Genomic DNA, 18,558 nt, shown 5'->3' with positions numbered 1-18,558 from the left:
ACAACACTTTATAGTTTCTTAAAAATTTTAGTGAGAGCTGCTTGACCTCAGTATTTTGATGGCTCTTCAAAAAACTACTTTGTTTATTTGTGGAAGGTTTAGGAAATGACTTCACATTACAAGATACATTTTAAATTCTTATAGGATGAAAATCAAATTAAATGTTTAAGCATTTTATGGCTATTCTTTATCTGCTCTGAAAATTTCTTATAAATGATTGTTTTAACTGTTTTCTATTTTTTTTTCCTGACAGGTAATATTTGAAGCTGAAGTCTCAGGAGCGAGAAGTGGTTATATTGCCATTGATGACATCCAAGTATTGAGCTATCCTTGTGGTAGGTTGTGATTAAGAATTGTATTTTTCTATGCTCTTTCACCACTTGTCTTCCATTGGCAGTGACTGTTGATCGCTCATCACTTGATCATTGCTGTCTCCTTTGTTGTTACTCCTAGCTTTCTGTTCAGTTTTAAGGGAGCACTGAAATATATGTAGAGGTTTCGAATCAAATATTTTTCAGACCTGTAACTAATCACACACTTATTAAAGTATTCTTCTAATGAATTACTGAGAACCAAATACAAATGTAAATGAAACTCTAAGTAAGACTTGTTCTATCTTTTGGCATTAAGTTTTCTTGGAAAGCAAAGAAGAATAACAAATCAGAGTTTATCTGAAAGCAAAATAGAAAAGAAGCCTCACTCACTTATGTGATCAGTCAAGTCAAAATTTGAAGTGAAGTGAATAAATTAGTTCACCTTATTCCAAAATCAGAACTAAGATTTTTATGTTCTCATAAATAGCTGGTTAATCCATATTAAACAACAAAACAATAGAAATCAAATAAAAAATAAACTTGTTTTGTTATGTCACAAACTCATTGGTTGGTCTTCAGATTGTATAGCTAAATTTGTGTTTACATTACATTCCCTGAAAGACAATTATTGCATGCATTCAGGAGAACCAGGTGTAATGCAGCTGCAGAAATTCAAACTTTACCTATATTTCCCCACCACAGCGTTTGCTAGGGCCCATACATTGTAGAAGATCTGTAGAGTAATCCTCCTGGTAGAAATTCTCCACCACATCAGAAGCAGCTTGCAAAGTTCCAGAGGTCAGGGCTTGTGCTCCTGGTGAGGGGCTGTAAAACCCTAGTTTGCATCAGAATCCCCTATGGAGTATGGCAAATCCCAGATTGCTTGGCCCCTCTCCTGTTCTAATTTGCAGGCCTGGTGTGGCCTCTGAATTTACATTTTTTGATGAGTTCCCAGGTGCTGCTGTGCTGCTGGTATAGAGTTCACAGTTTGAGAATCACTATTCTAGTTCAAGCATCCCTCTTTCTGAAGTGCCTACCAAGATGGGGCTCTGGAAAAAGACTGGCAGACAAAGCTCACATGATTTATGCATGTTCTCAGCAAAAGAATACAATTATCACACTCAAAGTTGGTTTGCTAAATTCTTCCAATTCATTAGTATATCAGAGTGATGTTTCCATCAACTGTTCATTTACACTTGTTGAAAGAGAGGTGTTAAAGAAAATATTCACCAGTAAAGTAATAGTATGAATTGCGTACAACAGCAGCTGCATTGTGATATGGTCCTCCCTGAGCTTTCTTTTAGTCACTAAGGTTTAGCTTTTCTTGCCTATATTTCCTTTCAGTTGGAAACATGAATAAGCTTCAGTGTTAAATGGCAATTATAGAAAACACTTATTTGATTATCATTTATTTCATGTATAGTATATTTTAACTGCCCTCATCACTTTCTGCTGCTCTAATATTTATTTTGGGTAACTTTCTTAGGAATATAAGGGAATAGGAAGTGGATTTAACAGTAGCTAAGCTGATACTTGGTTTGAGAGAAATACAAATATTCCCTTGTTCTTTGAAGTACTGGAGGGTTATATCTATTGAAATAATTAAAAAAAGATCCAACTGCTTAAAGTATAACTTAATAGATCAACAGTCTTGCATGTCAGTATTTTAGATATTACATGCTTTCATTATATTTTTCCATTATGCTCTGTTTTGTGCCTAGTTGATCTCTTTACTTGCTTTGACTTGTAACTGTTTTATTAATACCCACATGAACAATCTATGGCAGTCCTCTGCACTAATTGTTGAGTGTTCATTCTATAGAGCAATGCTCTAGCAATAATGGAGCAATAGGTGATAGAGCTATCGAGGAAAAGAACTGGGAGAGTGAGAGGAAGTGGTAACTTCCAGTGCAAAGAAAACTCAGTTTTCTTCCATATGTTATGAACTTTGGGCAAAGGTAACAGTATCAACAACATTCTCCTCCTTGAAAAAAGTAACATGGATTGTTTTCTTTGTGTTAAAACAATAATTTTTTCCCTGCCTTCACAGATAAATCTCCTCATTTTCTCCGTCTGGGGGACGTAGAGGTCAATGCAGGACAGAACGCTACATTTCAGTGTATTGCTACAGGGCGAGATGCTGTGCATAACAAGCTATGGCTGCAGGTAAGCCCAAGTTGGCAGCTGAGCTAAAGAGTACACTTGATTTTAAAAAATCACAAATGTACTGTTTGTGGTCTCATTATTTTCTGTGCATGCATGAGAGAGAGAGAGAGAGAGAGAGAGAGAGAGAGAGAGAGGGCGGGGGGGAAGTGTGTTTTGTTTTAACTGGCTGCGGATTCATTTCAGATATTTCTGTTTTTGTAATATGAATAAAAATATAACATGATACAGTTTAAAAAATACTTGAATTAGTGTCTAATGATTTCCTAATGTTACATACAAATTGTAAAAATAATTTTTCTAGATCCATTATGTAGGACCATAATGAAAATTTCCTCATTTAATATTTTGAAAACTCAAGTAACAAGAACTTAAGTAGGAACTGTCATATTTAAATGCATTTTTAAAAAGTATTTTAAGACACTTTTGGGATTATTCCTCGAAATGTGAACTGGAAGAGAACCAATTAAATTTTTTTCCATGATTCTTGTGCATAAAGGTTAATCACAGATCTGATGTCAAGACTGCTGCCTTGCATATATTAAATCATCCATAAGTATGTATTTAATGAATTGCAATTTAGCATTCATGTTGGGGAAACATAAATGGGGCATATAAAGAGCTGTAAAAGAATCAGCATGAAAACAATAGACAAAGAAAAGTGCCATGTTTTCGGGGAATTTTTTGTCCATCCAGGGGCAGTGGGAATAGTGAGGGGTGGGGAAGGAGCTAAGAGTAGTTCCAAAGGCTGTTGAACAAAAAGTTTGAAGTTAAAATATAAGTAATATTATTCTCTAAGCACATTTATTATTATTTTGCTTCTATTTGCATCAGAATGAGGGAAGAGATTTAATCAGTCTGTATTTTAAACATCTGAGGATACCAATAGAGACCAAAAAAGAAATTATTGTAAGATTAGCTTATTTTGTTGAACATTGACATCAGGACTTATCTTTAGAGAGGTGAAATTAGTGTTGAGGATAATCATTAGTTTGCAGGTGTTTGGGTAATGATTACAATAAAAGATTTTAAAAATCATACTTAGTCTAATGCCCGATATTATACTAGACGTTTTAAATGTGTTATTTCATCTAATTCCCACAATACAACTGGATAGCAGATGTACATCATATAAATCTAATTATTACTTCTTTGAAATTTATTTGATTTGCAGATATCAGGATACCATACTGAATGTGTGAAAAGGAAATGAAGCCCCTTCTTTTTTTCTGATTGTGCTTATTTCCCCTCCAGATATTAAAATATAAGAGAATTATTCCTGGAGAGCAAATTGTATAATATGCAACTTGTTTTATCAGCTAAACGTCAAGTCAGAGTCCCTCTTAGTTTCTCCCTCTCAGCCTAAATAAGAGTATTAAAAATACTGTTAGACATATTTTGTAATGATTTTGCTAATTATTTTCATTTAGGTAGGAATATTAGTTGGCATTTAACTTTAGTTGTGATCCTCAGAGAAATAGAAGCTCGCAGTCTGCCCTGGTTTTATGCCCCAGGATTTAATGTGACATTGAAATAAAAAGGGTTTTGTATACTCAGACACCAGCTGCCCTCTTGCACCAGTCATCCTGGCCCTGCCCATCTGAGTGGGCTGCAGTTGAAATACTGCTTATTTTTTTGTTTGTTTCCTATTTTATGTATCAACTCATTGCATTATAGTTTCTTAAATTTCTTCCTGCTATTTTTCAAACTAAGGTGAATATAAAAATTTTCTGTTTAACTTCAATTCTGCTTTTCTTCTCTTCCTTTTCTTTACATTTGCTTAGGTGTTTTTTGTGTATTTCTCTTCTGTTTTGACATTGAGACTGCCCCGATTCCTTAGCAATCTAGATATTTACCGTATTCATTAAAAAGCTTTTCTACATTTCTCAATAATACTACTTATGTTACCTTAACTTACTCTCTTAAATATTATTTTCCATGTTGAAGAAGGATTGAAAACTACCTAGTACTTAGTTTAGGGATGTTTTCAAGCGAATGAGACTGGTTATCGTACCTAAATAACATGAGTCAACCAGAAAGTGGCCAGTGACTTAGAAATGTATTCATCTTTTGTTAAAATAGTAGAAACATCATAAAGCAGACAGAATCTTGGTTCCATGATGAATCTACAAGCCCACCCATACAAATAAATGGCAAGTCATTTTTGCTTGGTGCACAACAACTTCCTAGAAACCAGGAAGTCCATTTCTTAATTCTAACCTTAATTCCAACCGTTTAATTCTGATAATCTACTTCATTGTGTGGGCTTAGAGGATTTATTGAACTATTCTGAGTCTCATTTTCCTTATTTATAAAAGGAGTTGTTGGATAGAGACTAAAATTCGTTCCAGCTAAAGATGCTAAACTCAGTCTTTATAGTATTTTTTAAAAATAGATCTTTATTGATTTCAGAGTGGAAGGGAGAGGGAGAGAGAGAAAAAAACATCAATGATGAGAGAGAATCATTGATCAGCTGCCTCCTGCATGCCCCTCATTGGGGATCGAGTTTGCAACCCGGGCATGTGCCCTTGACCAGAATCAAACCCAGGACCCTTCAGTCCACAGGCTGATGCTCTCTATCCACTGACCCAAACCAGCTAGGGTGGTCTTATAGTATTTTTGATGGCCTGAAATAGTGCTTTGATTACCTTTTTTTGTTTGTTGGAAGACTGTCTGATTTTTATGTTGTTAGATTTTAATGCAGAAAATGTTTCTTAAGTATCTTTGTGAGAACAACTACTTAAAATATCTGCTGACAATACTGGGAATGAATGTACTTGAAGCAACTCAATGCAAGGTCACTGCATCCTATCAAAGAAATAATGGAATAAGGGAGTAGCTATTACATCTGCTATGGTCAGGTGTAATAAAAATTGTGATCAACTTTTTTATGTCCTCCAAATGACATATTATATAGCATTGCACTTCAATTGGTAAATGTTGTCTAAATATGGGATAAAATAATAAAAACAAAAAGAGCAGCTAATTTTTATTTTACATGAAAAATAACACAACACAACGTCTGTGGAATATTCTGATCATAATGCCTGCTACTGTTTTATATTTAGAAAAATTTACGTATGAAAATGCATATAGAGGATAAATTCCCCCACTTGTTAATTATCTTAACTTTACAATTCATATTTTAACCACTTTTATTATTTAAAATGACATACAAATTAGGTAAATTAAAAAATGGAGATACAAAAAGCAAAGAATGAGTTATCTGAGCTAATGTAGGATAATTCATAAAGCCTATCATAGTGGTGCTGGATGTATCTTTAGAGTTTGCTTTCCTGTGAGATGTTGGATTATATAATTATAGAGTTTTAGAAGTAGGTAATTTATTCTGTACACTTAGTAAACAATGACAAAACATAATCTGAATGAACCTCCTTATATACAATCAGCATATATACAGAAAACAATATGAATGAATGTTTTTAGAAGTGTGATGAGGGTCAACAAGCTAGAAATATGGTGAAATCATGATGCTTCCTGGAACATAGTTTTAAAAATTGTGTTCACTCAAGTTAGATAGGGACATAGAATACAGTCTTTAGTCTCTCTTAGAGAATTTCTAAATCCCTCTTTTGTAATAAAGCTCAATGAAGTAGTGTATATCTAGATATAAACATAACAATTTTTCTCAACTTAAGATTTGTAATTTTTTTCTACATGAATAGATTCCCCCCCCCCCAATTCTTACAACAAATTTAAGAAATAAGCCACTTTATGTTGCTAAGGAACCTCCAATAGTAGAGAATTTGTGGATCATAACTTACGGCTGAGGGTAAAAGACAGGTGTTAGGAAATAAGATCATGAATGAAATTTCAATGTACAATTTATACTGGCTATATTCCTGAGTAAAATAATAAAATCATCCTGTTAGATTACTAAGAAGTCTCAGTTAATTTTCTCACAGAAAAATTAGTTTAGACATTTTTATAGGTTAAAACTTTTAGTTATGTCCTTTTTATTTCAACTCTTACTAATATGAATAGTAGATAATGTGATGGCAAGAAAAGGTGAATATATAAACTAACAACAAACCTGGCACCAGCAATTCCTCTTGTAAGTATCTACCCAAGAGAGATAAAGGCATGCGTTCACAAAAAGACTTGAGCAAGAATGTTTGTAACAGTTTTCTTATAAAAATTGTAAAGATCTCAGATGTCCTTTAACTGGAGAATGGATAAGCAAGCTGTGGTTCATTCAAGTGATGGAGTGTTATTACCCTGTAATAGCAAAGAATGAACTACTCATATATCCACCAATATGGATGCATCTCAGCAACATCACGTTTTCAGGACAGACACACACAGAAAAACATTTTGTATGATTTCACTTATATTAAGCTCTAGACGAGATACAACTAATCTAGGATGATAGAAATCTGAATAGTATTTGCTTCTTGGGGGTGAGGATTGACGAAGTGGACAAGGGAAAATGTCAGGAATAATGCAAACATCTTATATCTTTATTGATGTGTTGGATCTATGGGTATATAAATGTTTGTCAGAACTTAAGATCTCTCCAATGTACTGTATACTTATATATTTTACCTTAATAAATCATGAATGAGGGAAAAAGTGAGTATATGAAACATTTTATCAAATATCCAAATTACTGGCAGTACTAATGAAATCAGAGATGAAAGTGGCCTGCAAACATTACTTACATTTTTGTCTGTCTTGTCTGAGTGTCCTGTTTTCAGAACATGTTGTAACTTTAGAGGATGTGTAATAGTTGTAGCAGAGGTTGAACTGTAAATTATAAATTAGTATTCTTTCACGAAGGTCCAGTATAAGTGGACACCTACATGGCAAGTCAAATAGAGCCCATTGCTGGAACATCTGTCACACCATATGCTTTGGCTTCAGGTTCAGTGTAGAAACTAAAATGCTAATGACTCCATCCATCATTACAGAGCTCCGTGGGCATGTATCATTGGATTGGACAGAGAAATTCGACCGTGGAACAATTGAAAGTAGGGAGTTGTGCGGGCAGATTTGGTGGCACCATTTGTTTCGGTGAATTGGAACGCATCTGTTTAACGCGTGATTGTTAATCCTATGCAGAGTGCCGTCCACGCTGTGGCCTTTGGGCCAGTCTGTCTGTCATCGCCACAGGAGCTGGCACTGTGCCACCCCGGTGGGCCTGCCAAAGCAGGAAAGTCTGCCAGTGCTTTGCCCTTGGTGAGCTCTGTCTTGGCTACTGTAGTGTGATATGGCTGGTTTCTCAGCCGAAGGAAATGTCATTCCTTACGAAGCCATTGGTAATTTAAGCGGTGGATTGAGAGTAATGGTTGGAGAGTAAAATTAGTAAAATGATATGCAAAAGGCTCTTCAAAACAACCGGAGAGAGGCTGATCTCTTGTAGTTCCAACCGGGGTTAGCTGGGGGTCAATGAAATGGTTGGTCTGAATCTTCTGGCGATACCTTGTTTTACCTATCCAGGCAAGTCATAGCCTTGTTCCTATAATACATAGGAATACTGTGTGTTTTTTTTTTTTAAGTGAGTACAAAAATTTTAATAAGTGAAATAAATCACTATATTATTTCAATTTTTATCTAGTTAATTTCTCACAAAGCTCTTTCTGATGCTCCCATGACTATTTATACTGTCATATGAAGTGCAGGATGTTTGTAGCATATTTAATTTCCACAAGAGATTTTGCTATCTCTGATACTATTTCTTCTTGAAAACAAAATCTGATAACTTTGCATTTATTATAGTGAAGGGAAATTCTTGGAAGAAGTTAATCTAAGCCTAGACATATCTAATTTATAGTGGATAATTCATTGAAAATTAATTTGAGGAAAACATTTCAAAACCACATTAAACATGCAATATGTGATTAGCTCACATTGGGCATGATGATAAAAATAAAGGAATAAGATATAGCAAAAATTGTCTGGTCTAGGCTTGGTGAAAATTCTTACATTTTCCAGGTCATTGTCCTTATGGCTGAAATATTACATAACAAAATATAGCATATAATCCCTGGGACAGTGACTAAAGTTGAAAAAAATGGTATCAGAATGGCTAAAGGGTCATGGTATAAATAAATCTTGAGATTTGTGGGAGACTAGAGTCATTTCTTAAAATCTTAGAATATTGGAAATATACAAGAGGGATTTAATTTGTTCTCTATAGAAACTAAAGTGCAATAATGATTAACATCTTAAAGCTATATGGTGAGAGAAATAAGCTGATTATAAGGAGGAACTTTCTAATTGTAGGTCTATTGAAACCTAGAATGAGCTATGCCAGGAGGAAGTAAAATGACAATTAGTATCTAAGCATAGTCTAGATAAGCCCTTGCTAAGGACATGGCATAAGGCTGAATGCTTTTTAAAGATCCTTTCAGCCTTGAGAGATGCTTCTATAACTGAGTAAGAAAAGACCATATAGTATTTAAGCACTATACTAGGTACTATTTTGGAATTGACAGAGAGCAACAGAGACTGGGATGTATGGAAGACTTGATTGAGTTTTTGAAGGACATGTAGGGCTCGAATAAGCAAAGATTAGGTGGGCATAGTCATCTCTGCAGATTATTGTGTATGTGGGTAGAATGGGGACTTCAGGAGGAAGATATTATTGGAGTGGAAGGTTGAAATGGGAAGTAGAAGTAAAGACAGTTTATGGGTTGGGACTGGGCCATGATATGGACACAGGCTATAAAGAAGCTACTATTAGCGGTTCAGACATCAAGCAGTGAGGGCCTTCGATTGGACAGTGTGGGTGGAGTTGGCAGATGTGAGCAGAGAAGGAGAGGGACAAATGAAAGAAGACAATAGTTTTAGGTCTGGTTGGTGGTACTAGTTGACAGAATTTGGGTAGATGTGAAAGAGGAATAATAAAGACAGTTTTCTTTTTAAATTTCCTCAACATTTTATTTTTTACAGCCAGCATATGAGTTTGGTTTCTTATTTTCTGTCTTGGAACGAATTTGTCTGTGAGATTCATTTGTTTACTTTTATATTTCCTACTTTTATAACTGCACATAAGTTATCCCAAGTGGGAGTGAAAAATGAGACATTCCCATTTCTTTTGGTTCTCTTCAACCTTAATAAAAGTTTAACAAGACAGTTGGAAGCTTGTGGCCAGATTAAGCCCCTGTGTGGTCCTGGTATCACTCGGGAGAATCATCTGTGGGAGGCTCTTGGTGTTTCAGCCTTGGCCTCTCTGTCCCCGTGGTCCACGGAACAGGAGTAACGTCAGATAGGAGTGCTAGGCATGTCTGTTGTGCTTCCTGAATTATCAACTGTTCTGGACTTCAACTGGTAGATGAACATAGCCTGCTATTTAACTCTAATGTTCTCTGTTTATCCTTCTTTAAGCAGTAGTGATTTTTTTCTGTGAACATGCCCATTTACAATTAATTTTGCTCCACTTAAGAGACCATGTTCTATTTGGTAGCGAATTGCTATCACTCTTGTCACCCAGGACGTTGATTTAAGTTCATGGCATTATATTCTTCCTTTATGGCTTCCTATAAATAATACTAGAAGCCTGGTGCACGAAATTCGTGCACGGCGGGGGGTTGTACCTCAGCCCAGCCTGTACCCTCTCCAATCTGGGACTCCCGGAGGGATGTCCGACTGCCCGTTTAGGCCCGATCCTGGTGGCCATCTTGTAGTGGCCATCTTGTGTCCACATGGGGGCAGGATCTTTGACCACATGGGGGCAGCTATATTGTGTGTTGCAGTGATGATCAATCTGTATATTACTCTTTTATTAGATATGATAGAGGCCTGGTGCACGGGTGGGGGCCAGCTGGTTTGCCCTGAAGGGTGTCATAGATAAGGTTGGGGGTTCCCTTGGGGTGTGGGGCGGCCTGAGCGAGGGGCCTGTGGTGGTTTGCAGGCCGGCCACGCCCCCTGGCAACCCAAGGGGAGGCCTTGGTATCTGGAATTTATTTTCCTTCTACAATTGAAACTTTGTAGCCTAGGGCGGCAGCCATTTCTGGGGCGGCAGCCATTTCTGTGGCAGTTAATTCACCTTCTACAATTGAAACTTTGTAGCCTTAAGCGGGTGAGCCCGGCCAGGGTGTGCAGAAAGCTTTGCTTCCCCTGTTGCCACCGGCAACCCTGGCCTGCTCCTTCAAGCTCCATTCTGCCGCCATTTGTTTGAATTTGTTTACCTTCTATAATTGAAACTTTGTAGCTTGAGTGGAGGCTTAGGCCTGCAAAGGCTATGGAAAGCTTGGCTTGCTCTGTTACCTGGGAAACCTTGCTCTCTGTGGCTGTAGCCATCTTGGATTGGGGTTAATTTGCATACTCGCCCTGATTGGCTGGTGGGCATGGCTTGGTTGGTGGGCATGGCTTATGCAGCGGAGTGATGGTTAATTTGCATATTACCATTTTATTAGAGAGTATGGCCGTTGGTCTTGAAGTAAAGTGCCTGACCAAGTACCATGGATTTTGGTGTTTTCCTTCAATTTTCAGCATTTGGAGTGTGTATGCATTTAACAATGAGCATCAGAGGGTTGAAACATTTAATTTATGGGATCGCTGAGTGTTCTTGGGGTCATTTTGGTGGCTTTATGTGGCTTTTTACTGTACAGAGTTCAATGCTTTAAACGCAAAGTGCATTCTTTTCCTTCTTCAATGATTTATAAACTCCGAGTTTGTTGCATACATATTACATAATTGATTATAAATGAATAATGTGGGAATATTCTTTATCTTTCTTATCTATCCCTGGAGCATACTGTAAAAGCCAGGCAGTCATAGAAGCTCAAGGATTTCTTCTTATTGATGTCTATAACTTACATTTTACTGCTTTTTCTGTGCAAAAGAATGCACTCTCCCACAGTTCCTAGAGCTGCCCTTTCAGTGTGCTTTCAGGTGTGTGCCACGTCAAGCACTTCACAACTTACCACTATGATCTGTACTACCACACAGGGGCTCTGGCAGCAGGCTAGGCTGGGTTTCTTGATGAACAGGGGTTCAATGTAAATAACTCACCTTTATAAAATCATTTTAGTGTACAGTAGAGCATAGATTTAGAAAACTACACAAAATAAAACCCATGATTCAATGACTTTTTATGAGATGCACACCATGCAGGTCAGGAAAGGGCCTCAGCCAGTCTCTGAGAGGCTTCTCAGTGCTGCATCCCAGTCACAACAGACTCCTCTCCCTACCCCTATAGAGAACAATTAGCATGAATTTTAGCCCTCGTTTGTATTTTCATTGTTTTTTTTTTTCACTTACATCTACATCCATAGACGCTGTAGATTATTAGTCTTGTCTACTTTTAAAAATATGTTGAAGTCCCTTTTAATCTGTGAGTTTGTCCTCCATCCATTTCTCCTCCTCACGGTGTATCTGTCGGGGCCCTTTGAGTTGTAGTTTTGCAGAGTCTGCATTGTATCGATTGTCTTCAGTTCACGTTCTTCTCAGTTTTCTGCAAAATTGGCAACACGTTCCCCAGTCAAGTCTGTTCTTTAGCAATGCTGGAGGTGGCGCTTGGTGTGATTGCAGGGGGCATAGAGGGCAGGCTGGAGTATCCAGGCACAGCCTGGAGTTGCTATTCATAGATTAAATTTCTCCTACTGCAGGGAAGCCACAGCTCTACTCTTCAGACTTAACAACTGATGGAATCAAGTCTACCCAGAATACTCATACTCTCCGTTAAGGATAATTACCTTTACTTAATGTCAATTGGTTATGGACTTTAATCCCATCTTCAAAATACCTTCACAGGGACACTTAGGTTAGTGTTTGATTGGCTAATGGGACTACAGCCTAGCCAAGTTCATACATCAAAAGGCCATCACAGTTATCAAATGCATTAACGATTTAGATATTTTAATTATTATCTTTATAACATCATTATTACTAGGATTTGCTGTTAGGGCTTTTGCACAAATCACCTAGTATTCTCAACATCTCTGTTAAATAAGCAGGTACAAATTGCTGTTCCCATTTTTAGAAGAAAAGATGGAAATATGAGAAGTATAGTAGTCCCCCTTTATTCACAGGTTTGCTTTCTATAATCTCAGTTACCCAAGGTTTGGAAATATTAAATGGAAAATTTTTTAAATAAACAATTGATACGTTTTAAATTGTATGTCACTCTAAGTAGCATTATGAAATCTTGGACCAGCCTTCTTTATCCTGCCCAGGATGTGAATGATCCCTTTGTTCAGCATATTCACGCTGTCTATGCTACCCACCCATTAGTCTCTTAATAACAGTCTCAGTTACCAGATTGACTTTAGTGATATTGCAATGCTTGTGTTCAGTTAACCCCAAAGTGCAAGAATAGTGATGCTTCAGATATGCTAAAGGGGAGATATAAGGTACTTGATTTAAGTGAAAAGGTGAAAGTTCTGGACCTTACAAGGAAAGAAAGAGAATCACATGCTGAGGTTGCTAAGATGCATGCATGCTAAGACTCAATCTTCTGTCCGTGCAATTGTGAAGAAGGACAAAGAAATTCATGCTGCTTTTGCAGTCTCAACTTAAACTGCAAATGTTGTGGCCACAAGGCGTGACAAGGGCTTTGTTAAGATGGAAAAGGCATTAATCTTCAGTAACTACTTTGGTGAAATTACTATTAGCAGTTTAGTCTAATGATTCCTAGAGGAATACTATTTTCTTATTCAGTGCTTAATCTTTTGAAATAAATATAATTTCTAGCAGGTGTAAATGAGTGTTTTTTTTCCTAAATAATATAATCTTTCTATGCCTTTAAGTTTGCCATGACAACCTTAGATGTATCTAAAATGCTTCAATTTAATTGCTCAATAATGATGATGATGATAGCTGTGTTATCTCTGTGACAGAGAAAAAAATGCCTGTGGCAGACAAGCCCTGGTAAGGAACCTCATGTCCTTGGGTTTAATATGGCTGGATTGTTGTATGATTCACTTCAACCTCATGTAATTATAGTGTACACATTTTCCTTGGGATTCATTTTGGGGAAAAATTACAAGTACTGACAAATCAGATGCCATCCTCATCAAGCTATAAAACAGGATCCTAAGTACCCATCATACAGAACAGTCTCTTTCCAATCTCTCCCACTCTGAGAGGATGTAGGAGTTACATATTATGTGCTTAGGAAAAGCAGTGAAAAATAACTAACACAATAAATGTGATTTAATTTTTTCCCTTCAAGTCAGTAGAGTGAAATAATCTCTGAAAATGTTCTAAGTGCCACATTATTTAAGTTACAATTAAATTGCACTTATTTCTCAAGCTTAGAAAAGAGAAGATGAAATAAACTACCAAATTCTAACTGTGCCATATTAACTTTGAGGAGTTTAAGCTGAAAGTAATAGAAAGCTAAATGCATTATGTCACTTAACAGGAAGTCCAGAAAGAAGGACTTGCTGACAACATTTCAGACACTTTATCAAGATCCTGCTTCTGTCTTTCATCTTGGCTTGCCCTCCTTAGCATTTAGGCAGGGCGAGACAAAGAAAAGGAGAGCCACCGTGCCTTCCCTAGAAGCAAGGAAATCTGGAAATGATGGCCTATTCCTGACAAATCTCATTGGCCAGAATCAGGGCACATACCCATTTGTAAACCTGTCCCTGTTAATGGGAGTAGGACTGCTATTATTGTTTTCAATCAATGTGTCTAGGGGAGTGGTTCCCAGCCTGTTTTTGGCCATGCCCCCCCTAAGCATCTCTAAATCGTGATGTCTCCTCTGTGACATATACTAGGAATTCTTATAATTCAAAAAGTGAACTCCTATTCACATGGAGGAAGCCTAAACGCCATTAACTTGGTCTAAACAAGCTTCCAAAGAATATGGCATCCATGAAAGAGGAAAATAAAAGAACAAAAAGATAGTTGAAGTACCAAGAAATCACTAAGAAATAGTTAAAAAAAATAATAATATGAAGTGATATGAAAAATATAGCAAATAAAGTTTCAAAACATATAATAGAGAACTGAAATGCATAACTATGTCACAATATATATTTACTAGGTGTACCAGTTAATAATGCGGATTTTTTTCAATAGATGGAGTTACACATATGTGTATGTGTATATATATATATATATATATATATATATATATATATATATATATATGATTTGATATGTATGCTATTTTTTTGTATTTGCAGCAAGCTTCAAAACTTCCTATGTCAAATTTGCTGAAGGTGTTAACATCATAGATATTTTTACGCTTAAAAATGTCGAATTTTGTGCCAATATACGAGCATTTGCAGGAAGTTTTAATTCATTACTTTATTTTGAAGAAAAGTGTTGCTGAATACTTTGGGAAGCTTATGGTGAACATGCTCCATCTCAAGATACTTGTGAACTCTGGTTTAAACTCTTTAAAAGTGATGATTTTGATGTGAAAGACAAAGAGCGTCCAGGTCAATTAAAAAGTTTGAAGACCAACAATTACAAGCATTATTGGATGAAGATGCATGTCACACTCAAAAACAACTTGCAGAAAGGTTAAACGTTGCTCAGCAAACAATTTCCGATCCTTTACAAGCAATGGGAAAGATTTTAAAGGAAGGAAAATGGGTGCTACATCAACTGAATGAAAGACAAATGGAAAACCGAAAAGTCATCAGTAAAATGTTGCTTCAACAGCACGAAAGAAAGTCTTTTTTGCATCGAATTGTGACTGGCAATGAAAAGTGGATTTGAGAGTCCGAATTGCACAGAATCATGGGTTGATCAAGGTCAACCATCAACCATCAACATTGATTGCAAGGCCAAATCGCTTCTGAAAGAAGACAATGCTCTGCGTTTGTTGGGATCAGGAAGGTGCGGTGTATTATGAGCTCCTAAAACCAGGTGAAACCGTTAATACTGATCGCTACTGACAACAAATAATCAATTTGAACCACAATTTGGACCAGAATGTTCCAGAAGACACCATCACACACTTCAAAACCAGTTAAAGACACATTAAAAAATCTTGCCTGTAACGTATTAACCCAACCGCCGTATTCACCAGACCTTGCTCCTTCAGATGACCACTTGTTCCGATCGATGGCACACGCACTTTCTGAGCAGCACTTCAAAATGTACAAAGAAGTGGAAAATTGGGTCTCTGAATGGTTTGCCTCAAAACAAGAAAAGTTCTATTGGGACGGTATCCACAAATTACCTGAAAGATGGGGAAATGTGTAGCTAGCGATGGACATTACTTGGAATAAAGCACTTTTGATGTTTCTCTTGAAATTATCGTGTTCTCTTTTATTACAACATCCGCCATTATTAACCGGTACACCTAGTATATTCTGTATATGAGGCCCCTATAACCATAAGAATTGCAAAAAATTCATTTTTAATAACTCATTCTTGAATTGCCCCCCCCCCCTTAAAAATCAAATTGCCTCTCTGTGGGTCATGTGCCCCACATTGGGTACCACTGGTCTAGGGCTGTAATATCTTGATGCATAACCTAGGGATCTTGTTAAAATGCACATTTTGATTCATAAGGTCTAGGGCAGTGGTCGGCAAACTCATTAGTCAACAGAGCCAAATATCAACTGTACAATGATTGAAATTTCTTTTGAGAGCCAAATTTTTTAAACTTAATCTTCTTCTAATGCCACTTCTTCAAAATAGACTCTCCCAGGCAGTGGTATTTTGTGGAAGAGCCACACTCAAGGGGCCAAAGAGCCGCATGTGGCTCGCGACCCGCAGTTTGCCGACCACGGGTCTAGGGTGACCTGTAGACTTTGCATTTGTAAAACTCTGACAGGGGATCCTGATGCTACTAGTCTGTAAGTTGCAAGGGGTTTGGTTAATAATCTGGTTATAATAGATGTTGGGAATTAACCAATATTACCACTAACCTACTGTATGCCAGAAACTGAACTAGTCAAGTAAACACTGCATACATCCTTCATGATGAAGCTTAGTTGATTTAATGGAGAATTGATAATACTTAGTAATGTCCAATGACTTGCCAGTGTCACTTGGTAAGTGAGAAGTCTCTGCAACCCATGCAGTAGACAAAGTACATAAGAAAGCGTGATAAGGATCTGGGGGAGGGGGGGAGAATAGAAAAAAACAACAACCAAGTGCTAAGTTATAATCCTTGGATCTTATACTTTTTGTGATTTATTTCTCAGAGTTAGGGTTATTTGCAATGGAAAAAAAAACATATCAAATCTCAAAGCAGGATAAAGAGCCTGGAACTGAAAAATAAAGGCAGAAAACTATATGCAAACATTACTGCATAGGAGAGATTTACCTCAGCTTTTATTGCCCACTCAGCTAAAATGATAGCTAGTAGTATGGCAAGGATCTCTTATTTTGGATTATAAAAGAAAAAGTTATTATTTTTGACTTCTGAAATGTACATGTCATTAATTGCTATATTTGACCATAATGCGTTACTGGAAGTTGAGTAAATAAAACAATGTCTAATATAGTAGATTATATGTTCTCATTGGTACAATGCATTATTAAGGCTCAACAACAAACAAGTTTTTTTGGGGGGGCTGGACATGTGATACCAATAAAACAGCAGCTTTGGTTCAGTCTAGAAGAAATACTGCTGGATTTTGTGTCATCAAACCTGGTAAAATTCTGTGGGGCTACATAGACATTTTCCTACTAATTTAGGAACAAGAATAATTTATCACAGATATTGGTTGCTAAGATGCTTTAGATTTATGGGAATGTTAAGAACCTGTTTTTTTAAAGATTGGTTTCTGTTTGCAGAGACGAAATGGAGAAGATATACCCGTAGCCCAGACTAAGAACATCAATCACAGACGATTTGCTGCCTCCTTTAGATTGCAAGAAGTGACAAAAACCGACCAGGATTTGTACCGCTGTGTAACTCAGTCTGAACTAGGTTCTGGTGTGTCCAATTTTGCTCAACTTATTGTGCGAGGTAAAGTAAACTTGTTTTCACTACATGAACTTGCATGGTTTTATTAGACCGAAAGCAATATAGTAAATATTGGATTGATTTCTGAACCTACTTCTCTTCATTTCAAGTTACTATAAAATTGTCTTGTTATGCAATTTCAGATAATTAAGACTGTAAGTTGTACAGTTTGTCAAACAAGTTTTCAGTAAGTGTTTTCATGGGCTGGAATCTCCTTTGAAATCTTCTCCGAGCCAGCCATATAAAACACTTGACTTCATGTCGCCATCACCTGGTTTGCATTTTAACTTTAGATTCATATTTCCTTTTTAAAACAGCTACGCAGATATTATAGTTGTTCTTCAAAGCATTGTGGCAACGAGGCCAAACTCAAAGTTCCTGTCTCCATGTAAACCTGTGAATTTTACCCATGTCACAACCCAGTGGTGGATGCTCATTAATTCTGACCCCTGTAGAATCTTAGAGTTAGACTTGCTAAGAGGTCCTCATTAATATTCTTGAATACCAAGGTTACAAGAGGAATTGTAAGGGATTATGACAAATGAGTACATATCTGAGGTGAATACTGGAAAAATAAGTAGAAGGACATAATGTGTTATCACATTTATTCTTAGTCCATTTTATTCCATATACCGTTATATGTTGTAGAGATACGACTGTAAATAAAAAACGAAGTCCATGCCCATATGGAACTTACCCATTGAGGTATGTTAGGCACACTATAGAGAAAGATACTGAAATTTTAGTATGGTGGCATGCGTGATGAAGAGCAATAAACCCAGAAAATGACAGGGATTTATATTTTATTTGAGGTCTGGAAGGCCTCTTTGAGAGGTGACAACTGAGCTGAAATCTTTAAAAAAAAAAAAATGAGGATGTTTGTCATGTGAAACTTGAGGAAATGCAGCTTTGTTCAATAGACTATCAAGCATCAATCAATAATGACCCAAGTGAAAATAATGATAAATTATGCAAGTCTTGTCAAGGAGAAGTCTTCCAGATCCTAACAAAAACATCTAAACCGGACTGAGGTTTATCAGAGGTGTCAGGGCAGGCCTTCGTAAAATAAGGTTTCTTTGAAATAGGATCCGAATGCGGAGATGTTGGGAAAAGCTGCCCACGTAAGGAATGAGGACGTGGGGACAGGGGTAGGAGGGAGAAGCCATCGGACAGGGAGCAAGGCCTGTGTCAGAGCCCCGAGGTGCGAGGGAGAACTACGTCCGTCTTCAAGTG

At 36.9% G+C, this 18,558-nt stretch overlaps 1 protein-coding gene across 3 annotated transcripts in view; it reads left to right on the top strand.

The window, feature by feature from the left end:
- PTPRK (protein tyrosine phosphatase receptor type K) overlaps positions 1–18,558 on the top strand; it is a 479,445-nt gene that overhangs the window by 253,686 nt on the left and 207,201 nt on the right. For all 3 annotated transcript variants that reach the window (XM_079780718.1, XM_079780717.1, XM_079780719.1), the window contains exons 4-6: positions 254–335; positions 2,365–2,480; positions 17,154–17,328. In XM_079780718.1, the coding sequence (XP_079636844.1) occupies positions 254–335; positions 2,365–2,480; positions 17,154–17,328 (373 nt within the window). The remainder of the gene's footprint in view (positions 1–253; positions 336–2,364; positions 2,481–17,153; positions 17,329–18,558) is intronic.

Source organism: Cnephaeus nilssonii (assembly GCF_951640355.1).
Source record: "Cnephaeus nilssonii genome assembly, chromosome: 9".
Taxonomy (NCBI): Eukaryota; Metazoa; Chordata; class Mammalia; order Chiroptera; family Vespertilionidae; genus Cnephaeus; species Cnephaeus nilssonii.
Note: the sequence above shows the minus strand (reverse complement) of the source record. Positions and strands in the feature narration are given on the sequence as shown.